The following is a 25,393-nucleotide window of genomic DNA, read 5'->3' as shown; positions in this document are numbered from 1 at the left end:
TCAAAAGGAGATCTAGATAAACTACACCTCCTCTACACTGGTGTAAATTCAATCAGCAAACGAATACTAAAATCGAGTGTAGAAAAGTGCTACACTATATGCAAACGAAAGGACCTTATGAAATAAAATTCGGACCTGATGATGTAAATTATTATAAAAATGTAATAAATTGTAGTATGCTTCCGGTTTTCTATTTGCTTCAACCCTTGATAACGAGCATTGATTCCGAATGGTAAAATTCACGCTAAGTATGCCGCAAATTCCCCAATGAACAACAGCCGAAGCCATCCGTCAATAATTAGGAACGCATGATCTATTCGCCAGCAGTTCTAATCAATATTCCTTCCTAAATTATCTCTCCAGAGAGCCCGCTGAATATGCCTGACGAAGCGAGGTACAAATTATATATCAAAGCATCAGGAAGAACCATATGAAAGCCACCCGCCTCTATACTGCAAACCCTCTGTGTAAACTGCACCACCCCTGTGGTTTGATTTCATAATACCACTTGCTTTATTTATATGAATTTTAATTCTGTTTGTTTTGTTTATTTTGGTGTACGTATGAGCGAATGATGGTTTCATCGGATTTTGTTTACTCAAACAGGAATAATGAAGTGTTTGTGGGGAAGGACGGAAACTGACAGTGGACATAATGACTATTCGTAGAAGGTGGTTGAAAAGCTTGAAGTGGATAACTTCATGTTTAGCGTAATATGATCCTCTTTGACAGAGTCTGTCTGTTTTATTGGGAATTCCTCCTCAATTTCCATAATATGATCAACTCTGTTGGACTCCTAGGCATCGAACATCAGTTGAATCACAAGTGTCATCTGTGGGACAAAACACAAGTGTCATCTTTGTGCGAAGCATGAGTTTCCAAAAAATAATGAATTCCTTCGGACTGAATTGAACCAAAAGAACTTGTTTTTCTATTGAGTAATTACACAGATGTTCGATCAATCGGGCCAAAATGTGAGGACAACCCCAAACGAAAACAATCATGTCATGAAAAATGCACCACTCGAACGCGTTATTTCAATTACGTAAGTGTATTGACACGTCCTACTTGGCCATGTTCATATTTTATTCAAATTCTCGGCCGGACGGCACCAATTCCGATCAAAAGTCAGATAGGTAAATGACCATAACATTGTGTATAGGGTGAATCATATACGCCGGCAGATGGTTTAGTGGTAGTTGTTACATTTAAAGGGAAGAAGCCAGACTGTATAGCACTACAGATCATGTGATATCAGGGGTGCATTTGAGGGTTGGTGCAATCAAGACCAGGTTTTCCTATTTGAAATGAAACATTCATGAGTGTACCTGTAAGATTGAACCAATCCAAGTAATGAATGTTGATTTTCCACAATGTAATTATGTAACAACCAAATTAACTTCGATTAAAAGTTGTTCGATTCGGGATGTTTTCGATTATTCCAACGAAACTAGATCCGATCCTGGAAGGAAGAAACCGTACCATAACGCCATACAAGCACGGAGATCCTGACACACCAGATGATGAAACAAAGCCAACTTGCAAACCTTCTCGGCGCTAATACGTCAAAATAGATGGGGTTCATGATCCAGGGACACCCCGCTGAGTTCAGCTGCCGATACTTCAGCGAATTAGGTTGATAATTGAACAAGATAGCCCCAATTATGCTGGTACGTTATATGCAGAGGATGACTTTCATCATAACAGAAAGATTGATGGATTAGCTTGAGTCACTTCTTCGAAAAGTTATTAATAATCGGAGAAAGCTGATTAGAGGATTTTAACTAATAATGAACTTTTTTCTTTTTACGCATTGATAGCTAATTCATTGCAGAATCAGTTCCTTGTTTGCTTACTATGGAAAAAAAATGGTGAAAACGGGAGGTCACACTTTTTAGACTATTTCTGCTGAGGAAGCAAGATATAGTTGTAACTTATCAATATACCTTACCTTCACCCTAAGAAAAGAGAACCCAATCCAAGTGCGGACTTCTGGGGGCCTAAATTGTCTAATCACATGCCAGATGATATCAAGAATTCGAATGCATTGATTTACAAGAAAATTTTATGATGAACCGTACTATACATATATTCAATTGAAGACATCTATAGATGGTTGAAATGTTTATTTGTTTTTATTTGACGTGTAATGTAAATTTCTTGATGCCAAATATACTTATTACAATGCAGGGTGAGTCTTTGACTAGTACCAATATTTTAACAGTAGATTTTTGAGGTCAAATGAAACACTTTTTTCCTATACCATTTTTCCGGTTCGGCCTGATAAAAAGATATAGCCATTTTAAGTTTTCATAATGAGCTGTGCCACACCTGGAAAAACAAAATTATCTTCAGAATAACTAGCTAAATCTGTGACACTACGCATTTGTGGATCTTAAACACAGCTGTGTTCAGCCAAAGTACCTAATTTTTTAAATTCCACAGATACTTTTTAATTTTTGAACATCAAATAGCTCTAAGACGGCGCATTATACGATAAAATAAGAAGAATATACTTTCATTTTACCAAACGTTCAAATATTCATTAGATAGTATTCATCTTAGTTTGAAGTTGGAGGATGACAAAGAATTTCCTTCTATTGGGAGACCCAAAAAAGTGGTGTCATTTGAGAATTTTATGTTTGAGTGAATTAATGTGAAAAGTTTACTACAGGATTTTCGATGAATGTCATCATAGAATAAGTTCTCGAAAATTGATTTTTCTATTTTTCATTTGACTTGTCCTATACGTATTCAAACTTTAGCCAAAGAAGAAAACGAACATTAACTCTTGTATTTTCCATGCAAATAACTAGATTTGGTATGCCTTCAATCAGTTTGTATAAACCTCAATTATGTTCGTCACATATTTTCCGAAGAGATTCGACATTGTGATAAAATACGTAATTACAGAAACTTTAACGTTGAACGGGCAACATAGCGTTGATTTAAAACCGAAAAATGTTGTGACAAGCGCCATAACCCCACATTTTCGTACTATACAGAGTGAAATGTGTCAAATTTCCATGGCCAACCGAGTGCTAAAATAAAGTGAATGCAGTGTAGGTGCATAATGGAAAAATTTAAAATGTTTAAGATTTTTTTGAAGAAAATCCCCTCAGCAAAAATATTAAAAGAACTGTGACTTTAAATTTTCACAATTTTTTCATAAAGAATCCAATAACCCATAAACCTTGGAGTTTTTACCTGAATTGTGGTATTTTTTTGAAACTGCCATCAGTTCAGAACCGAATTGCGATCAGTTTTCCATAAATTTCTAATAGGCCATAACAGTGAATCACCCTAGGTATATTGTTAGCATTTTAGTTTTCAAAATTGTTATTTTTCATGATAGTTGAATAAAGAAATGTTGAAAACATTTTTGCCCTTGTTTGGAGCCTCTCTTGTTCTTAAATTGGTTTGAATTTTTTCTTATTTTCAGAACTTCTTTTCAGTCCTTTAGTTTTTCAACTCATGAAATCCTTTCAATGTTCCCTCATTGACAAGTGGTTACATTAAATCAGAATATCAGCTAGGTTTTATATGCGTTCTTTTTTTACAGTTCGATGGCCATCATGCAGAGCTTGAAGATCTCTACTAGCAAGAGTCTACGGTCTAAGGCAGAAAAATCGGATGCACGCAAATCCCACCCCAAATATCAGAAAAGCGCATCGATTCTAACTCAATTATGCCCAACGAAGGAAGATTAAGCCCTTGTAACAGATTTCCCATGTGAACGGAATAATACGCCCAAGGCCCGGACTAGTCGGTAACCGGAATCCTGCCACACGTGCAGGGTGGGTTCTGTGGCACGTGGCGTAAAAAGCGTACAAACACCCGACAACCCTTGGCACGCACCCCGCAAAAAGATGGTCCGGTGGTCGATCCGCCTTCGCACTTGTATTTTATCGTATACTGTGTAATTAGATATTTAGGAGGACTGGTGACATGCTGACATCGAACGCGCATTTAGGAGATGCACTCCAAGGTCTTAATGCATATTGAAACGTTAAAAAAATTGATATTTGTTTGCCTCCGATTTGGGGTGTCGCGATGGAGCTCTGTGGCGTGAGAAAGAGATAATGTTTAGATTCACGTTCAGCTAGGATAATCACCGCCATGAGAATTTCAAAAAGTTCGTCCAAAAGATGGCTTCTGAAAAATAATTAACAGTAGAAGATAGGAAAAATCATTCTATCCTTCGGGCCCAAATGACATTTCTACAAAGGAACATATGCGTGAGTGCTTCAGGTAGCATTGAAATCAGTCTGTCAAAGAACCGCCTGCAGAAGATTCTTCTGAGGCCAGCCTGTAGGAGTCCAAAAAAAAATTATGCTTAATTTGGTTTCATCGAATCGTAGAAACGGCCAAAAAATTCTGATCCTATTCTAGCGAAGGATAAACTCCATGACAACCTTCTGAGCTTCAAACGACACCTAGACATGGTCACTGCAAGGTCTTTTAGACTCTCATATGATATTTCGGATATTCCGACACTGAAGTATCTTTTCACCACACTTGTTAGACTTATACCTACAAGAGCTGGCCTAAATTGTTTGGTCACCTTAAACATTTGATAATAGCGAAAGATTGAAATGAGTGCAGAACAAATTTCTTTTACATATCTCCCAGAGGCTTGCTTGTAGGCCACTTTGATGCGTTCTAAGATTAATTTGCAACTCTTAAGGCTCGAAGAGACGATAAAGGTAGCGTCTTTGTTGTTAAACATGTTCCTGCAAGATACGTCTTTCATATTCAATTACACAAGAAATGCAAATGTGTTTTGGGTTTCTGGTGTGTATCTTCTTCATGTACTACTTAATCGTATAGGAAAACATGTTAAATCGACTTGTAACTGGTACCTAACAAATATTAGTAAATGCTTTGAGACCGGTGGGGTCCAATAACTCATAAACTAAGGATTCTGGTAGCTGATCGATGAAAATTTTTGAGTTTGGCTGTCACGAATGCATCTTTCTTCAATGCCTCCAAATTTATTGAGAAAAACCATCATTTCCAATCAAAAACCCTCAAAGAATGAATCCCTATGAAAAATTTGAACGTTGAAATATTCCTAATCCTAAGTTGATTTCCCCTGAATTGTATATAGAGACACCAGCTTGCGATGGTTCAAAAATATAAAGTAATTTCGCATGATACGACATATTCACCCCTTACACCCGTTTAGTTTCACAGGAAACACAGATTTAGAGTAACAGGAAGACCATTGTTGAATATCCGGAAGTGTTCTGTGGTGAATTCGGTGTCAACAGTTGGCCTTCGAAGGGGATTCCCCGACGATTAACAGTTGCTCCATTCAATTTGGCAGCACGTGTCCGAGACACGAGACCTGTATTGTAAGTTTCCTTTTCGGGAATACTACAAATGAGTTTCATGGGGGTGGTGTATAATTTTTCGTTTTTGTGCTGATACTGAGGCACACGATGTTGTGAATCAGTGTTCAATGGATGGTGGATAACTGATTGTTTTCTATACGTTATTAAGGGACAGTTATAATCAAACATTAATTTTGAAGCTCCCTTTAACCTTACTAAAAATGACACTAAAGGAGCTTTAAGCTTGAAGCAACTTCACATTTGATTATGTGAATGGACGTTAAGGTTTACGATGCATACGTATATCTGTATTTTGAATGAATCGATTACATCAAACTATTCTCCAGTAGCTGAACTACAGTAGGTAAATTCTTCAGGGTAAATTCAGCTGCTGACAACCCATTTCATTGCTGGCATTCATTTCTGGTTTCTTAAGAATCGATTGAATTGTATTAGGTGATGTTGACAATTTCTTTAGTTTATCACAGTGATATATTTATACCAAGGGAAACTCTTGGTGATGAAGTAAGAATTGTATTTAATACTTACTTATCAGATAAGATTAACACGACTTTTAACCATTTGAGAGAGAATGTTCTTAGAAAAAGACCAGAAGGGTAAAAGGAAAACCTGTCCTCTCATGAGGCTATCATTGTGAAAACATTTATGGCCAGAAACTGAAATTGAAGTTATCTATACCATTTGAATTTGAAAACCAGTCGAATTTGTAGAATTTCATGGCATGTGCCAAAGCTTTTCGCATTGCATGTTTGGATAGACCGTGAAAATGCTATCAAATATTTTGCTCAACATTCGGTGACTCAATTACATGAAACACACTCTACCTTCCCAAAAATTACCTCAAGACTTATAGTACAACAATATGGATGGTTTGAGAACATATACAAGGTGAGTCTTTGACTCGTACGAATATTTTAACAATAGATTTTTGAGGTCGAAAGAAACACTTTTTTTCTATACCATTTTTCCGGTTTGGCCCTGATAAAAAGATATAGCCAATTTAAGTTTTCATAATGAGCTGTACCACCCCTAGAAAAACAAAATTACCTTCAGAAAAACTAGCTAAATCTGTGACACTACACATCTGTGGACCTTTTAAACAGAGTTGTATTCAGCCAAAGTACCCAATTTTTCAAGTCTCATAGATACTCTTCAATTTTTGAACATCAAATAACTCGAAAACGGCGGATTATACCAGAAAATATGAAGAATACTTTTATTTTACAAAACGTACAAATATTTTAATTTAGTTTCAAGAGTGGGGTTCTTCGAATGAAGAATTTTTATGGTTCGTGGTCGTCATAATGAGAAAAGTGGAAGACGTGGCTGATATTTTTTAATTTTGTGTTCGAAAACGGTTCATCAAATAAATGAAAAACTATATTCCGAAATTCATTCCATTCGTTAAAACTGTTTGTGAAGTTTTAAACCGAGTCAATTCGGCAAAAATGGTAAAGGAAAAAAGTATTTCTTTTGACCTCAAGAATCTACTGTTGAAATATTTGCAAGGGTCAAACACTCACCCTGTATATGTGAATAAGGGCTAAAAACAATTGATAATGAGGAATCTTGGAGAACCCAAATCAATTTTTCTCATACTTTCGAAACCAGAGAGGGGGAATTTTAGTTTCTACGTTCCTAGGAAGTTTCAACTTTGTAACGAAGAAAGTAAATTGAAAAAATTCAATGATAAACTGTCGCACGTGTTCTCACAGCTTACCTTCCAGCGCCTTGTTCCTTGCCAACAGCGCCAGCAGAACGTCAGAGCTAGGTGGTCCCTCCATGGGGTGCGGCGGTATCATCGGTGGTCCACCTGGGGGTAATCCAGGGAGATGCGGCAGACCACGGCTCTGATCCAAAATGGACATATCCCTTCAGAAGGCCCGTACCACGAGACGGTCACAGATCACAGTATCTTTATCTGTTCGTTTTATCTTATCACACCGCAAACTACGGTTCGCGAATTTCTTTATGCATCTGCTACGAGGATTTGGAGTCCCACTTTTGCGTCCGATATGGGTTATCTGCTCATTTGGCTTTCAAATCTAGTCCTCCGTTCTCGAGTGGCTCAGCGTCTGCCAGAATTCGGATATTGTTGAATCGCCCATCCTGAAATGATGAGAGAAGTTGGTCAAAAGGGGTGTGGTGATGGCAGATCTTCTTATCAAGACTTAGAAGTAACTTCAAAATTAAGAAGTTTGGCTTTAAGGAAACATAGGTTCTGAGATCATAGCAGCAAAGCCGTCAAGTAGTCAGCTCCGATGATTATAGCTTCGTTTACTAAAGTGACATGCCTTTAGATGCCAGCAGTTTAATTCCTTGAAAGATCTCAAGAATATGAACGAATGGGACTGAACACCACACTGTGGTATACCACAGTAAGTAGATCTGCCGAAACAGTACATTTTTGGTCTCTAGTAGAAAAAGAAAACCTGTTTACACACTGTACGTGACACATTCGTACTCACAAATCCTGTATCCACTCCGACCATCTGAATACGTTTCCTTGAAAGAATCATTTGAACTACATTAATTGTAACCATACAACAGCTCTTAGAATCCACTTAAAACTTTTTCAAGATTAAAATACTCACCCACTACAAGATTTCACAGTTTCATAAAAACAAAGAGAAGGCAAATTTTGCTTCAATTAGACATTATAAGCCTTTAGCCTATAGTTTGAGTTTTCTCGAATCTTAAATGTATAATAGAATAGAAGCTACTTTACGTGAATTGGAAAATAATCTTATCCGAAAGATTGAAGACCACAGCATTCACTCTTTTTCCAAATAGATACATTACCAGTCTCTCATTCTATTCGAAGATTATTTTCTACCGAAAAAACTAGCTATAGATTAATTGTGAAACTTCTCAGTAATCGATTGATTTCTTTTTTCATAACGCCGATAAGCTCGAAGTGTAAACACAAAATCACAAAATCATTAGTTCTGTGAATGTGAACACAAAATGCTCATTCTGGCTCTGTAGCCCCACAGAAACATCTGCAACCTTGCACAGAAGTATGACGGGCGATTGGAAAAAGATTTTCTTAGACAACCAGAAACCCCTCAAAATAACTTGAATTTGGATGAAAAAAACCTTGAGATTTAGCTAAAATGCAATAGGAAAATGAAGAAAAAAGAATGATTGGTGCTGATAGGGGAATATGGATTTTATTTTGCTAACTACTGTTTATCCTTGGATGGATCAGTTTGCTTGAAACATTATTGAGATTGCCACATGGGGTGGTTTTATGCAACGGTGGATGTACATTGAATTAGTGACTTTGACTGGGAGTGGTTCCTACAGAATGTGCACTAGTCACGCAACTCCCAATAGAAAACACCTGATTGAGTTGAGGTTAAAAGTGTATCAGAGGTGAAGTACCTAGTGAACATATGCTTTCAGAGTCTTTATCCATAAAAAATAATGCCACCATCCAAAGACATTTAATTTCATAATAGTGAACAGTAAGGTAGTTTTATTCTGGATATTCATATTATGATATCTATTCTCTATTAATGTATGCGATATAAGGAAGGAATTTATTATCATTTTGTTTATTATTGAATGAATTGAATTTATTCAACATCAATTGTGGAAATCTGGCAATCCAGGAAAAGATCAATTATGAAATTTTTCACTTAATATCAGGGAATTTTTTATAAAAGAAACAAGTTGGTTTTAAATCTGATATTGAAATTGTTTCAGTATTTGCTCAATATATTGAAAGCTTTATCTTTTTTTGGTGAAAACAAGTTGAAGAGATAATAACGATATAGTCTTGTGAGTGAGAAATCAGTTTGAACCTACTAATGTCCTTATGAACGGTTTTCGTTTTAGAAATTCGTGTTTCCATATGAGTATTTTGAAATGTACACAAAAAAAGCATCACTTTCTGAATCATTCTGAAGAATGAGGAAATTCACAAAATATCATCTGAATGGTGCAGAAAATGAGAAAAAAATTGCTTAAAGGATATAGAGTTCATAAAGTTACTATTTTCTTTCAATATTCATTCAGATTTTGCTGTAACTGACCAAATTTTTTGATTGCGTATCTTCAATTTTGAATGATCTTCAAAGCATGTGAAAACTACAAAAGTGGATGATATTATCCAGAGGAAAGGACCAAAAACAGAACCTTCAACATCTAACACATAGAACATCTATATCGAAAAAGGAAATTCGGAAAATTCTCTAATTACCCCAACTGTAACCCCAAGGAAATCACAGTATCAGTCTTCGGCGTAGTTTCACTTGTTCGTGAGGTGTGGGCCGTTAATTTTCGCGTTACGTATGGCTCATGTAGGTGATATTTTTCAATTTACGTTAACTTAGTCGACTTCGTTTAATTTCACTAAGTGTTTCACCCCAAGCCCCGAGATTCACTGGAAGTGAGAGCCGCTTCTTCCCCACCCCTTCCGACGGAGGACGCCATTATTGAAATCAGTCTTGGCTAAATATTGTGACGTCACGAGACGCCAGGCGTCGGCGCTCTTCTTCGGATCCACCCCCGACGTCGGGTGGAGATGGGACGTCAGAGACGGCTCTGGGTCAGGTGAATTCCCTCACGAATTGACCACAGAAAATGCTTGTGTTTATATTTTATGTCAGGTCAATTTGGCTGTACAGGGTGGGCAAAATTCGTTGTCCACTGAGGGAATCTCGAGAACTATAAGATCTAGAAAATATGGATGACACACTTCCGAGCTCTTTTTGAGAGAAACAAAGAATGGTGAAAACCGTAGCCCCCTACGTGTCTTCGTTTTTGAGTTATTAGCAAAAAAGGAGATTTTGACGATTTCGAAAAGTTCTCTTATCTTTTTTATCTTTGAAGTTACAGATCTGAAACTTGAACCTTCTAGGCACTTTTATACGTAGAATCTACTGACAAAAGATTTTACCCAATCCAAAACTAACAAATTCATTAAAAGTTTGCATTTAAAAAAACGAAAAATGATTCGAAATGAAAAAATATTTTTAGCTCGTCAGTGGATTCTACGTGAAAAAGTACCTGTAAAAGGTTCAAGTTTCATATCTGTAACTTCGAAGACAAAATCTCATTTTTTGCTAATAACTCAAGAATGAAGAATCGTAGGAGGCTACGGTTTTCACCACTCTTTTTAACTCTAAAAAGAGCTAGGAAAAATGTCATCCGATTTTTTTAACCTCTTATAGCTCTCGAGATCCTCTCAGTAGACAACGAATTTTGCCCACCCTGTACACTCATTTTTATCCTATTAGAGCCCAGCATATTATGTTGAACAATTATTGAAGAGAACAGCCATAGAGACTTTCGAAGCCATCAAAAACGTTCTTAGGTTTAGAAATGTCGACTCAAGAGACTTCCACATCTTGTCCAATTATTTATGATTAAAACAGAAGAAAATTCACACCCTTCACATCTGTATTTGTTTCCCAACTTTTAAACAGGTGAACAGGATAAGCAACCTTCAGAATGGTAGAATTATAACTCAATAATAGATTTCAGCTAAGTAGAAAAGACCGGAAACAACTGATTGGCCACCATTAAAGTCAAAATATAAAGGTTGGCATAGATGAAAATGATCCTTGCAGATCCTGCAAAAATAATGGAGAGACCATACTTCACTTAACAAGTATTTCCGTTGAGGACACGAAGTTGTTTAGAAAGGAAATCCTACTTGAGAAAAGTACACTTATTTTAAAACTTCAAGAAGCCTAGGAATCTAGTTGTTGTATGGAAAAATTAATGAAAGAAGATCTGAGAGAACTGTAAATTTGTTTTAGAGCCCATCTTTTAAACGCCATTATTTCTCACATTTGATTCTTGCAACAAGTTGAAGAATCTTCAGTACTTCCTGTTTGAGGTTCAATGATGGTTATGACTGTAATCTGTAGTGTTGTTTGGAGCAGGTTTACTCTAGAAAAATACTTCGTCTTGAGTATAAATAATGCTTTATCTGCACCTTGTTTCATCGAAATGATGTTCAAGTAGTTGAAGTAGATGGTATCTTGTTTTTTGAATCACCGGTCCTTCATCCATTCCACCAGGAATATCCGTAAATATTATTTTTCCCCTATTTCATTTTGATAATCAATTTTGCATCCTTATCATCAATTCTATTCCATGGATTTGAAGCATGAACCGTTAAAAGAATGCAACGCCTTCCCTGATGGTATTTTTGGGCCAAACATCTAGCGAAAGAAGTCTTTCTGAAATATCTTCAATTCACTTCCGGGCCAGTCCACCCCTGCAAAAGATCTGTTAATGGGCACACAACATTTCTACACTATCTTACGGATAAATCATGAATATTCACCTAAGCGATGAACTTGGAAATTATATTTGTGAATTATCTCCCTCCGAAATTTATCGCTGACGTGAAAAACTTCATTTCCACTGAAAGTTGGTAGTAATTCGATTAGTTCATTTGATGTCGGAACGGAGAATATTCCGGCAGAAATATGTTTTCCTCATATGCATTACGCCCCATTTGAGGCACATCTTCCAGATTGACGGGGTTGTTTTCTCTAACTTGATTCAAATTTATTTGGGGTAGTTCCGACTATGTTTCGCCGGAAGATTGTGATTGTATGTATGTTCGAGGGAGTTTCAGGAATAGCCCTGATTATTTGTGTAAACAATATGTTTTGGCCCTATTGATAGATTCTGTCCAATATTTATTAATTTAATTGAATTGAATTCTGATTTTTAATATTTTTTTCCATTTTAATCGTTTTTCTCCCATTTCTTTTGATGAAATGTTGAAATGTCTTTCAATTTCAGCTTCAATTATATGGTCTATACTCCCAAATATGTGCTTTAAGGCTCGAAAATAAGGTTCATTATAGATTATTGAAATGGATTCATGTAGTAATATTTTTTTTTACTTCTATTGATATTATTAGTATGTTCAGTAAATTATTGTGAAAATGTGTGAAAAAAAATGAATCAAAAACCACATGTATGATTGAAATAAATCAATCAGTAAATAAGACTAAAGTGTATTAAGTTTAACTGTTTGACTATCATGGTTATTTCAACTAAGAAGAAATTTCCTATACAAGAAAAGAAAAACTCTTCCTTATAGCGATCTGAATTGATATTGAATAAGAGCAAAACAAATTGTGTTATGTGTCATACCTACAGAATTAACCCAGTAAATATAAACAAGGTAAAGTTAAACGACTTGGAAATTAGTTTAAGTTGAGAAACAAAGCTCTTGGGTTTGATTGTAGATGATGTATTATCATGGGAAAGTCATATATTTAAGCTGAATAAGAAACTGAGCTCTGCTTTGATAGTTTATCAAATTATTTGAATGAAAATAGCCTGTTTACTTTTTTAATTTTGAATCATTGATGAGATATGGTCTAGTTTTTTATGGTAGTGCAAAGTCAGCAGCAACAATTTTTTTAAGTCAGAAGAGAGCGATTAGAACAATCAAAAGATTAGGTTTCAGAACATCTTGCAGAGGTCACTTCAAACAAATGAATGTGTTAACTACATCAGCACTTTATATTGAAGATGTTTGATGTTCCTTGCGAAAAATAGGGAATATTTCAGAATGAACTTAGCATCTCACTCTTACAATGTCCGAGACTGTCACTATATGTATCCTATGCAGTATGCTTAGGCTATCCCTAACAGAAAAAGGAGCTAAGTATTCATGTATGAAACTTTTCAATAAGCTGCCATCAAGAATAAGAAGAATCAACAACCAACGACTCTTCAAGAAAGAAATACATGGGCTTCTGATGGAACTTGAGCCATATACATTGCAAGACTATTTGGATTCAACTCGGACAATTTCTTAGTTAAATTTTGCTTTGGATTTTACATATCACGTGAACGCTATCTACCAATCAGACTGGTTATTTGGCCCTTTCTTAGGTCTCAGTTTTGAGCCCTAACAATTAACTAGGGCGTCTCTTAGCATCTGAGTATAGGTAGGTACCCAAAAAATTGATAGAAATCGTAGCTAAGTGTCAGTTGGGCTTAGGTGTCCCTTGAAATTGAGGGATTGTTGGTATAAACTGTCATGAGTCGACGTTTCTTACTGATTCACAAAAAACTCACAGAAATAAACTTCTTGACAATATAAACCCTCCTTAACGGAATTTATATTTTTATGAATTCTCAGCGAATTTGATGATTCGCATCATACAAAATTCAACGTTGATAAGCTGTTGCTTAACAGGTCCCCAGCCAGTTCTGAAGCTCCTCTATTGTCGTAAACGGTAGGTATGCAGAAAACAAAGCAACAAGAGCATTTTCAATATTCAACGTCCAAAGAAGAACGACGTCAGTCAAAAGACAATCCCCTTTGATCCCGGAAGAAAATCCCACCCCCGGGTCTATACATTTTCCGTATTCCGCCAGGAATAGCGAACTTTCGTCGGAGAACGGATACAAATTATGTAATCTATCATGCAAGAAAAATGTTTGCGAAGCGAGGAGCCCTCAAAGGAACATCCCTTACAAATGGGTCTCCGCAGAAAGTTGAAATGTTGCTCTGCTCTGGCTGCCAGTGCCTAAGCGGGAAAGTGGAGTATATTATGTGGGAGGGTGTGGCAACGCCGGAATGGGGTTGCCATAGCTACACGCCACATCGACAAGCTATGAAAAATCCCCAAGTACTGAAAAACACAATCGATAGTCATAAAGCAAATGAAACCGAAAGAAAGAAAATATAACTGCAATAAAGTTACATAATGGAGGCTATATAAGGGCTACGGAGGGTTTTCCAGGTATCGAATGGATTGGAAAATGGGTAATAGTTTGAATAAGGAAGAGGAAGTGTTTAAAGTTCATTGATGGTGGAGTTTTCCGAGATTCTTCCTTCCTAAATCCCTGCAGATGGCACCTGATGACAAGCAATTTCTTTTTCTTCTTAGAAACAAGAAAACTGACAGAATTTAGAGTGAGCAGACATTCTAAGGGAGGGAATTACATATAAAATTGTGAAAATGGAAAAGCTCAGTTGAAACAAAAAGTGAAATGAATAATTAAGGAGAAGGTCAAAGAAAAAACAGTATGTAAAGGCTAAAATAAGAAAGAGCAACAAACTAGTTAAGTATGCAATATTCCCTCCCTGAAAGTGCATATTGCAAAATGTATTTTACAAAGTAACAGATTCAGTTTAATCACAATCTTCTTCGAAAAGATCGTGCACATAATTTCCTAGTGAATGTTGCTAGAAGATTGTAACCTAATCATTTTTCACGCCGATAGGTCGACAGTCTGTTCAAGACTTTCACCTAATAACGGTTATTTTTCATGCAGCAGAAATCCCATATTTCGCAATGGTAATCAAATGCATTCAAAATAATTTGTATCTATTGTAGGAATCATCATGTGATTCGAATTATCTGCTTATTGGCTTGATTGCGGATGTTGAATTTGACACGAGAAGTTGAATTGGCGTATGTACATTATTTCAACATTCACTCTCATAAAATTGATTTGGATTTTCATATGTTAGATCTACCTTACAAGCAAAACTATGAAGATGCAGGGAATAGCTGATAATTATCAATCAATAACGAAACCAGTCATCTGACACTCCTGAAACTCTATCACTTCATCTTTTTAAGCTTTACTCAAATGTCGAAGGAAAAAAGAACGCATTCCTATTTGAAAGAACGAAGTTGTTTTTTTCCACCCTCAGTACAAAATATTTATTATGTCATATTCCCAATGAAATGGTGCCAGAAGAAAGTTTTTATCGTTTTAAGATATTTTCGAAAATAAAGAAGTTATGGCACATTTTCGAAATCGACAAATATCACAGTTTGATTATACATATCTTCAAGACAAATGAAGACATCGTGAAACGGTTTCCACTAACGAACTTTTCACGAAAATCGAGCCCAGAACTCCTTTTCAAGTTTTTATCTGTTATCTATCTAGTCTAATCATCTAATCAAAATTCGTTATCTACTGAGAGTATCTCGAGAACTATGAGAGGTAGAATAAAACAGATGACACATTTTCGAGCTTTTTTCCAGAGAAACAAAGGATGGCAAAAACCGTAGCCTCCTACGATTCTTCGTTTTTGAGTTATTAGTTCTCATAACTTTTTTGTCTTTAAAGTTGCAGATCTGAAGCTTTAACCTTCTTAGACACTTTTATACGTAAAATCTACTGGCAAAAAATTTTTTCCAATTCAAAACTAACTAATTCAATAAAAGTGTGTACTTAAAAAAATGAAATAAAAAAATATTTCGAGCTCGTCAGTGGATTCTACGTAAAAAAAGTGCCTGAAGAAGGTTCAAGTTTCAGATCTGTAACTTCAAAGACAAAAAACTTATGAGATCCTTTTGAAATCTTCGGAATCCCATTTTTTGCTAATAACTCAAAAACGAAGAATCGTAGGTGGCTAAGGTTTCCACCATTCACTCTGAAAAAGAGTTACGAAAAGTGTCATCCGTTTTCTTCTAGCTCTCATAGTTCTCGAGATCCCCCAGCCTGTAATATTTTGCCCAGCCTGTATATGTTTCAAAGCATAACTGTGAAAATTACAGGAGTTATCGTAATGTTTTTGTTATTCTCTCTTTCTGTGGTACGAATTTGTTGGTTCCTTTCGCACTGAAACATAACATCACAGCATGATGATGGAATTTCCATCGATCTCTGATATTCTCTTTTCCTTTTGCGATTGTTGGCATAACTGGCCCCCTCTGAGAAACACGTTGTTCACTTGAGCTAAGAGAGAGATTAATCTGAAATGTTTTTATTGCGGTATAATACAGAGACGGGACAACTTCCGAAGGGTGCTTAATTCAATTTGATAAAACGCCAGAACCGCCCCCTCCAAACCGGGGGATGTTTGTATAAATGAATTAGCAAACAACGGCCTTCCGCATATCGCTCGCTTCAAAAAGCCTCGCCATATTTAATAATTCAAAAATTTCTGCCCCCCAGCGTGAATTCTTTATTTTAATCTGCTTTATTTCCGACAACTGCTGCACAGTCTTCGGAATGAAATGTGGAATAAGTCTGGCGATGCCCCGTTTATCGTGAGGAGTTTCCTTTTTAGTCTTCTTCCATTCACATATACCTCCAAGCAGCAATCAGATTTATTTGCGTTGAGTTCATTATTCGAAATGGTTATACCCATTTTCTCTTTACATCAAACTCTTACTTGAACGTGAATTTCAACTGTAGGAAACTGTCTATTACAGTCGAGCCCACAAATTGCCGAGGCGTAGCCGAGGCTAGCAAGTGGGACAACATGAATACAATATAGACAGTTTCCTACTGTTAAAATGTGAGTAACATCTACTTGGTTCTTCATATTATGTATAGTTTTATGACTACAGTGTTTTTTAGAAACCGTAAAAAAGAATAAAAACTGTCAACTCCTCATCGCCTTCCAAAGGCTGTATCTTAGAAGGGAGGTCGATTTCGAAAAAAAATTATAGGAACTACGCCTGATTATTTTCATCGAGGAATCATCTCCCTAAGTCCCTCGCATTTTTTTAAAGACACCCTGTATAGTATTTTTGTTTGGTTTACTCCGTCTGAGGAATATTCTGAAAATCCACGAACCCTTAGAGTTGTATGCTGAATTTCGATATGGGAAGATGATGGCAAAACTCAGCACCATTCACAGTTCGTTTCAAAATAAACTGCTCCACAAGAGTTAGGGATGTCGTATTCAATCGTTTTTAAGAGTATGTAATCTTCGAGAAAATCGCTGTAAAATCATTTAAAACTCAATAACAACTTGAATCGATCCAATAAAAATCAGTATGAGACATTTCGTCAATCTGGTCGCCTTTTTTCTGAAGTTTGGTTTTTTGCATATGCTTCATAAATGTTCTTATTTTGAAATGAAGTCAGTTTATCAACGGCTTCGATTTGAAACGAGTTTTCTGAAAATGCCAAGACGTAAAAACAAACCCTGAGGCTAATAGGGCTATCGGAGTGCTACAGGGTGGCCTAACTCAGGTTGTTGTAGCGGAAAGGCTCCAAGTCAGCCAAAGTGTGATATCTCGACTTTGGAATAGGTTCAGGGAGACAGGTTCCGTGTTGGAAAGACCAAGGCTTGGTAGGCGACGAAAAACAACACTTGTTCAGGATCGTTTCATAACCGTTTCGGCGAGATGAAACCCTACATCTATGTGTAGAATGCTACGGAATACTCTTCAAAATGCAGATGGGGGTCCAAGTTTCCATCGAAACCATCAGACGATGTTTGAGAGAGGTGAATCTAGGTTCTAGACGTCCATTAACAGGAGTTCCATTAATACGTGACCATAAGCGTCAAAGACTGGAATGGGCAAGGCAACATATCAATTGGAACGATCAATGGCGTAGTGTCCTTTTCACTGATGAATCCAGATATGGACGATTTTCAGATTCTCGAAGAATAAGGGTATGGACAATCCCACGCATACCCCGTAATCATCGCTATATCCAAGAAGTCCATCCATTCCGAGGGGGTAGTGTTATGGTATGGACCGGGATATGTTTCAACGGGCGCACCTTACACTATAGGGAGCGTGTCATTGACAATGTTGTGCCAAATTTTCACGCTGATATCGGTGAAGCTTTTCAATTTCTAGACGATAACGCTAGACCGTACCGTGAATTCTCTGGGAATAAAATTTCGTTATTTTATTCGATTTTTCTTAACCACCCTGTAAACGCTGCAGACCTACAGGCTAAAATTAATTTGCAACTTGAAATCATATTAATATGAATTTTCATCACAAAAATCGTATTTTAACAATATTTTTCTGCAATTTAAGTCAATATCCCTAACTCATATGGCGCAGTTTAATCCCTGGAACTCAATTCCATGACATGCACTACCCTGCATATTCGCTACAGAGCGTTTCCCATGCACACATGAATAGGGGGTTTAATTGTTGTAAGCAAAATCTCCAAGGATTGAAGTTCGTAGTGTGTCGCCTCCGTAGAGGATGTCTGGTAGGTGGTGAACGCAGGACATTCGCCAGATAGCAATCCTGTAATTCTATTAGAGAGCAGAGAGTTTAGTCCCCAGGGCAGGGAACCGCTTAGCCCCTACATAACATCCCGTTCTCACGATATGGGATAGATGCGATAGGAACTGGCGTGGCAAGTGCAGTTAATATGCTGCATGAGCAAACCGCAGCTAATTGAGTTAAGTCTCCGGTAGCTTGAATTTCAGCGACTTCAGATGTTGCCTTTTTACGTCCCGTGATGGATTACCTTTTTATGGAGCTTAATATTCTTAATGGGATTCCTGGACATTCGACGATGGATTGTTTGAGCTGCTTGTTGCGAATTCTTCCCCAAAATTCAGACGAAATAAAACATACTTTCGCCAGGCACCAGAAAAGCTCAATCAAAAAAAAATTGTTGGATTGACGAATCTATTTCCATTTGTTTTCAATCGTTGATTCAGGTATGAAAGTATAGTATACGAAGTAACATAGAAAACATAACACCCAGTGTTTTTAATTGAATGAAACCTTTGAAATGATATGGCAATTATAATCTTCTGCACTGCGGAATGAAGAAATCTGTTCAATAAGAATAAAATTCGATGTGGTACCTACTACTCGATTCTATAATCTGATCCATAACCGTTTTAAGAACACTAGCACGGTAGGATCTCCCTTCAATTCAATTAGAATCGATTCGAATAAATATTTCTGCCTTGACAATAACCGTGGCAATGAAAGGAACATTCAAAGTCATGAATATAATTGGACATGCCATTCTCTTGTGGTTCATTTAAGAAGAATTACATCTTATCTAATTAGTCGACTGTACAATTTGTATCCATGATGATGGAATAATTTATAATTAGGGTGATCAGGAGTAACTTTCAGTTTTTCTTGATTTCATATACAAGAATCGGAATTATACATGAATGTGATTAAATGTTGGTTGTTAATAGTCGTGATTTTGAAAAAACGCATCCTCCATCTCAACAGTTCAGATTCATTATCGAAGGATTTGAATCAATCTCTCAATATCGAAAATTTAAAAATGAGGATTGGAAAACTTCGTGCATACTCTGAAAGAAATACTTATTCCATATATATATTTCTGTATTGATTATTGTTAATCTCTTGAATCTTTTCATTTTAATATGCCAATAAAATCCGTATTAATATGTACGATAAGTTTCATTGATATATTTCGTAGAATGATTTGAATTTACCTATCGTATTTTCTCAATCAAATCTGGAGGCAAATAATAATCAAGAATAAAAACCGTAATCAAATAATAGAGTTGAGAATAATCTACCTTTCTAAAAGAGCAAGACATAGGAGTTTTTTTTTGTTTGCATGCAATAAAGGAACGTAATAATCAATTAAGATAGACGCAGAAACTAACATTGTAATAAACTTTCACTATGTTAATTATCTACATCTTAACAGCAATTGAATGCGTCACCTGAACAACAACATGTTTTACAAAAGAACCGATCATCCTCAATCCCAAGAAAAAACTTTATATTTCCTACTATACTCTTTATTGTAATGAAAATTATAGACATTTTCAATTTGGCCTTCTAGTATGTTGATATAAGTAGATCTTCATTTTATTACTATATAAAACGTGGTCCAAGATACCACAACTCTTTGTAAAATGGGTTTCAATATAAGAGAAGAAATTTTTAGTTAGATCAGTATATTATTTGTTGAGGCATAGTTTATAAGAACATGACTATGCAGATGATATCCTATTCATTGTTTGTATGTTCCCCACTTTCTCCACTACCAGAAGTTGGGGATAATTTGAAAGAAACGCTTGTTGATATCTTCTTATTAGCATGACCAGCATTGTGATATGGGTCCAAGTCATAACTTCTCGCCGCCAGTGATATGGATTCCCATTCTCCCTCAGTTTGAGTCGTTTTGTCCACTTCACGTACGAGAGATTCCTCTTTTCCTTCAATTCTGACTTTCTCAAATTTTTTCTTATCGTCTTTATTTGTATCCTCCCGAACATTCGTATCTTTCGCAATGGTGTCATTCAAATCAGCAGTTTCTTCCTTGAGTATCCCATCTTTTCTAGGCGTCTCTTGTAATACCTCATAAACTTGCGATTTTATGATTTCCTCAACATCATATTTATCCTTATCCTCATCACCATCAACCTGCATTTTGTGCTTTCGATGTCCAGGAGGACACTGGCATTTCCTTTTCACCTTACCAGAAGAATAAAATACGGTTTTAACGTTTCTAGATGCAGAATTGTTCCAAACAATGAGGTTACCGTCTTCATCTTGGATATCACATAAGAGTCCCATCTGTGGTCTTGTCACTGGTTGTTTTTCTTTGAAAATAGTCCATATTACCCCAGTCGAGAATGGGGGAAACGTCAGTGAGCCGTTGTATCTGTAAAAGTCGTTCCAATTCTCAGGAAAAAAATGACTCAACCTCATGACGTCATACGGAACTACCCTACCGATCTCATCACTTATGAAAGGAATTATTGGTAAGAGCTCATTCAAACCTTGGTTCTCCAAGCGGGATAAGCTGTATAAGGTGGAGAAAATGGCAACACCACCCTTGGTCAAAGCGGTTTCGAAGTTCCTGCATTCCTTCGCGATGGTCAAAGTCTGAATTTCCATAGCGAACTTTTCCTTGTTGATCGTGTGTTCGGAATCCCAACGGAATATTATTTGGGACACCACGTATTCGGGGTATGGCAGTCCTCCACCCCTTATTACTGGACTATTTTGAGAAGATACTGAGATGGTAATGCCTTCGCCAGTGTTGATTATTTCTGCGTAAATTTGTTTATTGATATCTTCGATTACTAATGGCTCTATTTCTTCATGTTGTATTATATCATCGTAGAGATCAATTGGTGATTCCATTTTCCAACTGAAAGTGCATGGTTTCTTGACATTTCCATAACCTTCATGACAGATGCATTAAACCCCTTTATTTCATATTCTTCTTTACTTGGAGGTGGATAATAGTAAAAGGAACAAAATGACAATCATTTCAGTAATCAGTCTAGAGGCTGAGTTATTCAATGATATGCATTCAGCATTGAGGAATCTGAAGGCTCTGCTGAAATTTTTCTACGGCTTATAAATGAAAAATTCCGATCATAAAATTGAAGAAATCTACCAAGAATGTGGTTGATGAAGATAAGAACTCCATAGACATAGAGGCATGGACTGAGCAATGCCAGCATGAAATTGGCTATTTATTAGAAAGAGAGAAAAGCTCGTCGGGACATACCTTTCTCTTTTTTGTTCACATAGAGGTGAGTGTAGACCAATCAAAATTCTAGAAAAAGACAACTGCATTCCCGACGTGTTTTTCTCTTTGTCAATTTTTTTGACCGTATTTCATGCATAGATATAAAGGGAAGGCACAGTCCATGTCTCTATGTCTATGAAGAACTCAAACTGCAGTATAATAATGGACATACCCATTCATTTTTTTGCCCTTGAAACAAATTATGTTAACGACTTACTAATGAGTAGAAGTTTGTGCAGCTTGTGTATGAATGTTCTTCTATCATACTTGGTGTTGATGAATTCGTTTAAAATACAAAAAATTTCTTTGGGTCTTGTAATGAATAAGTTGTCCAAATTTTTTATAAATCACGCATAAAACAATTCAATTCGTACTGCATCCTACCCTATTCCCCTGTGTTTTGTTCTAATTCTTTTCAATTCATATTTTCCATTGTAGTGTTGTTTGATCATTACGAGAAACCTATCGGTATTAATAAATAGATAGGGTATAAATCAAACAGAGGGTGGTCCGTATATCTCTTCTCCCTCGAGCTTAAAACTGGGGTGTAACTCAGTGGAGACCCCACAGAGATGTATGTCACTCCCTTGATTACAATAAACGGACTGCAATAAATAATAATTATATTTTTTTATTTATCCGCCTGTGGACGTGTTAATTTTCCATCATCCCCTACCTCCTCTTTACGACAGTCGAGCGAAGCTGTGCTCCAGTTTATCACTCTGATGAGAGTTGTTGGTGAAATTAATCTCAATTAAGTACATGAAGTAAATATACTTGAGGAGGGTTTATGATCTATTTGCGAATGAAAATGGTAAAAAGTAGGTACTAAAACTCTGTATTTATTCCCAAAGGTTCATAAAGACTTGGGATTATTTTTGCTTCTACTTTTCAATATGGAAATTCAAACCGTTATTTTAATGTTCGTTGTTATTATTTGTTCTATAGCTACTATATTGTAGGGATTGTTGATTTGAGAAAGGTTTCATTACACCTTAAGGTCTATTTTTTCCCGATCAGGGCTGTTCTATGGATTTTTGAGGAGACTAACTATGATTTCTTCATGCCTGATCCCTAATTTTTCCTATGATACAGACGGAAATAATTCATTATTTGTTGTGCTTTCCTGGTGAAATCATGAATTGGGAAAATGAAGGACGAAAGCCAACTAGTATTTCCATGCAAAGCTAAGAAGGCTTTATAGGATCATCGCCAAAGGAAAAATATGAAATAGCATTGGAATTGACAAAAATCACTATTCCAATTCTTGAAGACGCTCATTATGTTAATGTTAAATTCTCAGAAGATTCTCCTGTCTATTTTCATGTAGGATTATAATGCCCATAGATTAAATGATAATGCCATCCTGACATCAAATAAAGATGACACTCTCCCTTGGAAACCAAATCCTTCCACGATTGTCAAAATCATCAATTCAAAATGTCGTTTCATTAAAATTCCCAGTAATTCAAAATTAGATCATAAGAAAAACTGAAAAATGCCATCAGGAACACCCTGCGCTTGTGGCGCTAAAAAGGGAGGGCCTTGCACCCTCACTTCACCCATCAACATCGGCGATGAGGCCAAAGCAGCCCCTGAAGATCTCAAGGAACCTTTCGAATTCAACGGTCTGGAAAAAATGCTCTGCACCGAGATAAGGAACGATGGTGAGCAAATTCTGCTCAGGATATGCCCAAAACAAAGCCCCGTTATAATAGGAGGTGGGCTAAGTCATTCTGAGTACATAATCGATCGTATAGATTTTCACTGGTGCTCAGCACACACCATCAACAACGAGAGATTCCCCTTGGAAACACACATATTAATGTATTGCACGGAATTTTCTGGAATAGATGAAGCTTTGGAGAAAGAGGGGGCTGCTGCCCTCTCAATTTTGTACGAATTCTCGGACGTCACAAGTTGCGGTATCTGTAAAATGCTTCCATTCATTCCTCAGATAAGTAAATGTATAGACAGACCGGTTCCCTACTGTGTGGTATCATTGAAGGACTTCTTGCCACAGGATAAGGCAAACTTTTACAGATACACTGGATCCACAACTTTTCCGCCATTTAAAGAGGGTGTCGAATGGACTGTTTTCAAGCAGAAGCTGCCGATCACCAGGATGGATCTAGGATGTTTCACGAACGTCTGTTCCAGAGATGGAAATTTAATAGTTTCAAATTTTAGACCTGTGCAACCGATACCTCCAGGTGCTGAAATTTATACTGTCTCTGATGGCAAAGATTGCAGTTGTTCTAAGTGATAAGTGATAAGATTAGTCTGATTATATTTTGACAGAGATTAAATTGGTAAAACTGAGTTCCTAACTAATTTATTGTCCTGAAATACACTGCGCAAAAAAATTAACGCACATTATGGAAATCTCAAATTTATTCTACAACTGAAGGTGTTCTCAATGATAATTATTTTTATCAGAATTATGCATGCATATGTTATCCACTTTCAACGGTTTTCTTCAATATAGATGATTTTTCCCAGCAGAAATAAAAAAAAGATGATATTATCAGATTTTGAATGTATTGATTGGCTCCATTCTAAAATCAGTTGTTCTCGATAAATTCTAGTGATCAATAGTTTTTCCTCCGTTTGATTTTCTATACTCGATCGTCGATCGCTATGCAAGGCGAAACACGCAATTTGACCCAAGAAGAACGTGCCCAAGCGGTAGTTTTGCGAGAAGAAGGGTGGACATACACAAGAATTGCAGAAAGGTTTGAAGTTTCCCATAAAAGTGTGTCCAGAATGTAGCAGCTATTCAGGGAGACAGGTATGAATGTCCGAAGACCAGGACAGGGTAGACCACGGGTAACAACTGCCATTCAAGAACGTTACTTGAGAGTTTCTTCGTTGAGACAACGGTTTGCAAACGCTCGCCTCCTTCAAATTCAGCTTGAGCAAACTCATGAGGTGCAAATTAACACTCAGACAATAAGAAATCGCCTCAGAGAATATGATTTAAGGCCTCGTGTCGCGGCAAGAGGCCCAGCTCTTAACCCAGCCCATCGAAGGGCGCGTTTGGATTTTGCGAGAGAGCATATCTATTGGGAAGAGGCCGATTGGGAAAGAGTTCTCTTCACAGATGAGTCTAGATTCTGCCTATACCATTGTGATCGACGCTTTCTTGTATACAGACGTCCACATGAAAGATATGCTCAGTGCAATTTCCTGAATACTACTGGGGTGGAATATCTTTGACTGCTCGCACAGACCTAGTGGTCGTTGATAATGGAGCTATGAATGCTGATAAGTATATAAGGAACATTCTTGAAGAGCATGTAGTGCCATTTGCCCCATACATTGGTGAAAATTTCATTTTTATGGACGATAATGCCAGACACCATCGTGCGCGCATCGTTCAGGAGTACCTTGAAGAGGTTGAAGTCTCTCGAATGGAATGGCCAGCAAGAAGTCCAGATCTCAATACGATTGAGCAGGTTTGGAACAACCTCAATAGAAGGCTGAGAAGTTCAGAAAATCATCCAGTTACTCTTAATGACTTAGGAATCCAACTTGGAGAAATCTGGGAAGGATTAGATCAGAACATTTTAAGATCACTCATTTTGAGTATGAACCGTCGTTGCCGAGCTGTAATTAACGCAAGGGGTGGAATACAAAGTATTAAATCACTTATCAGCATTTCAGTATATTGAAAATTGTTCATTTCTCTTCTTTCACATAAGATTCGGTGAAATCCTTAATTTTTCTTCCATTTAATGTGTCTTGTTTCGTTCAAAACCTTCCCGAGAGAACATAAAAAATAAGTTATAAAGTCAATGTAGAGTTAACTTCCATTGAAATTG

General features: G+C 36.7%; 3 protein-coding genes across 4 annotated transcripts in view; 1 reads left to right on the top strand and 2 right to left on the bottom strand.

Annotated features, from left to right (window-relative positions):
- LOC123312166 (LIM/homeobox protein Lhx3) overlaps window positions 1-9,725 on the bottom strand; it is a 39,025-nt gene extending 29,300 nt beyond the window's left edge. For both annotated transcript variants that reach the window (XM_044896424.1, XM_044896425.1), the window contains exons 1-2: window positions 9,565-9,725; window positions 7,078-7,466 (exon numbers count right to left, since the gene is read on the bottom strand). In XM_044896424.1, the coding sequence (XP_044752359.1) occupies window positions 7,078-7,225 (148 nt within the window). In that variant the 5' untranslated portion in view covers window positions 7,226-7,466; window positions 9,565-9,725. The remainder of the gene's footprint in view (window positions 1-7,077; window positions 7,467-9,564) is intronic.
- A 10,093-nt stretch (window positions 9,726-19,818) lies between these two features.
- LOC123311569 (carbonic anhydrase 15-like) lies at window positions 19,819-21,208 on the bottom strand. The gene has a single exon (XM_044895606.1). It carries the CDS (start codon window positions 21,173-21,175, stop codon window positions 20,033-20,035), a length of 1,143 nt encoding a protein of 380 aa, XP_044751541.1. The 5' UTR covers window positions 21,176-21,208; the 3' UTR covers window positions 19,819-20,032.
- A 1,754-nt stretch (window positions 21,209-22,962) lies between these two features.
- LOC123311617 (carbonic anhydrase 9-like) lies at window positions 22,963-23,891 on the top strand. The gene has a single exon (XM_044895673.1). It carries the CDS (start codon window positions 23,068-23,070, stop codon window positions 23,833-23,835), a length of 768 nt encoding a protein of 255 aa, XP_044751608.1. The 5' UTR covers window positions 22,963-23,067; the 3' UTR covers window positions 23,836-23,891.
- Window positions 23,892-25,393: the final 1,502 nt, after the last annotated feature.

This window comes from Coccinella septempunctata, chromosome 4 (assembly GCF_907165205.1).
Source record: "Coccinella septempunctata chromosome 4, icCocSept1.1, whole genome shotgun sequence".
Classification (NCBI taxonomy): Eukaryota; Metazoa; Arthropoda; class Insecta; order Coleoptera; family Coccinellidae; genus Coccinella; species Coccinella septempunctata.
The sequence above is the reverse complement of the archived record's forward strand: the minus strand, read 5'-3'. Positions and strand labels throughout refer to the sequence as shown.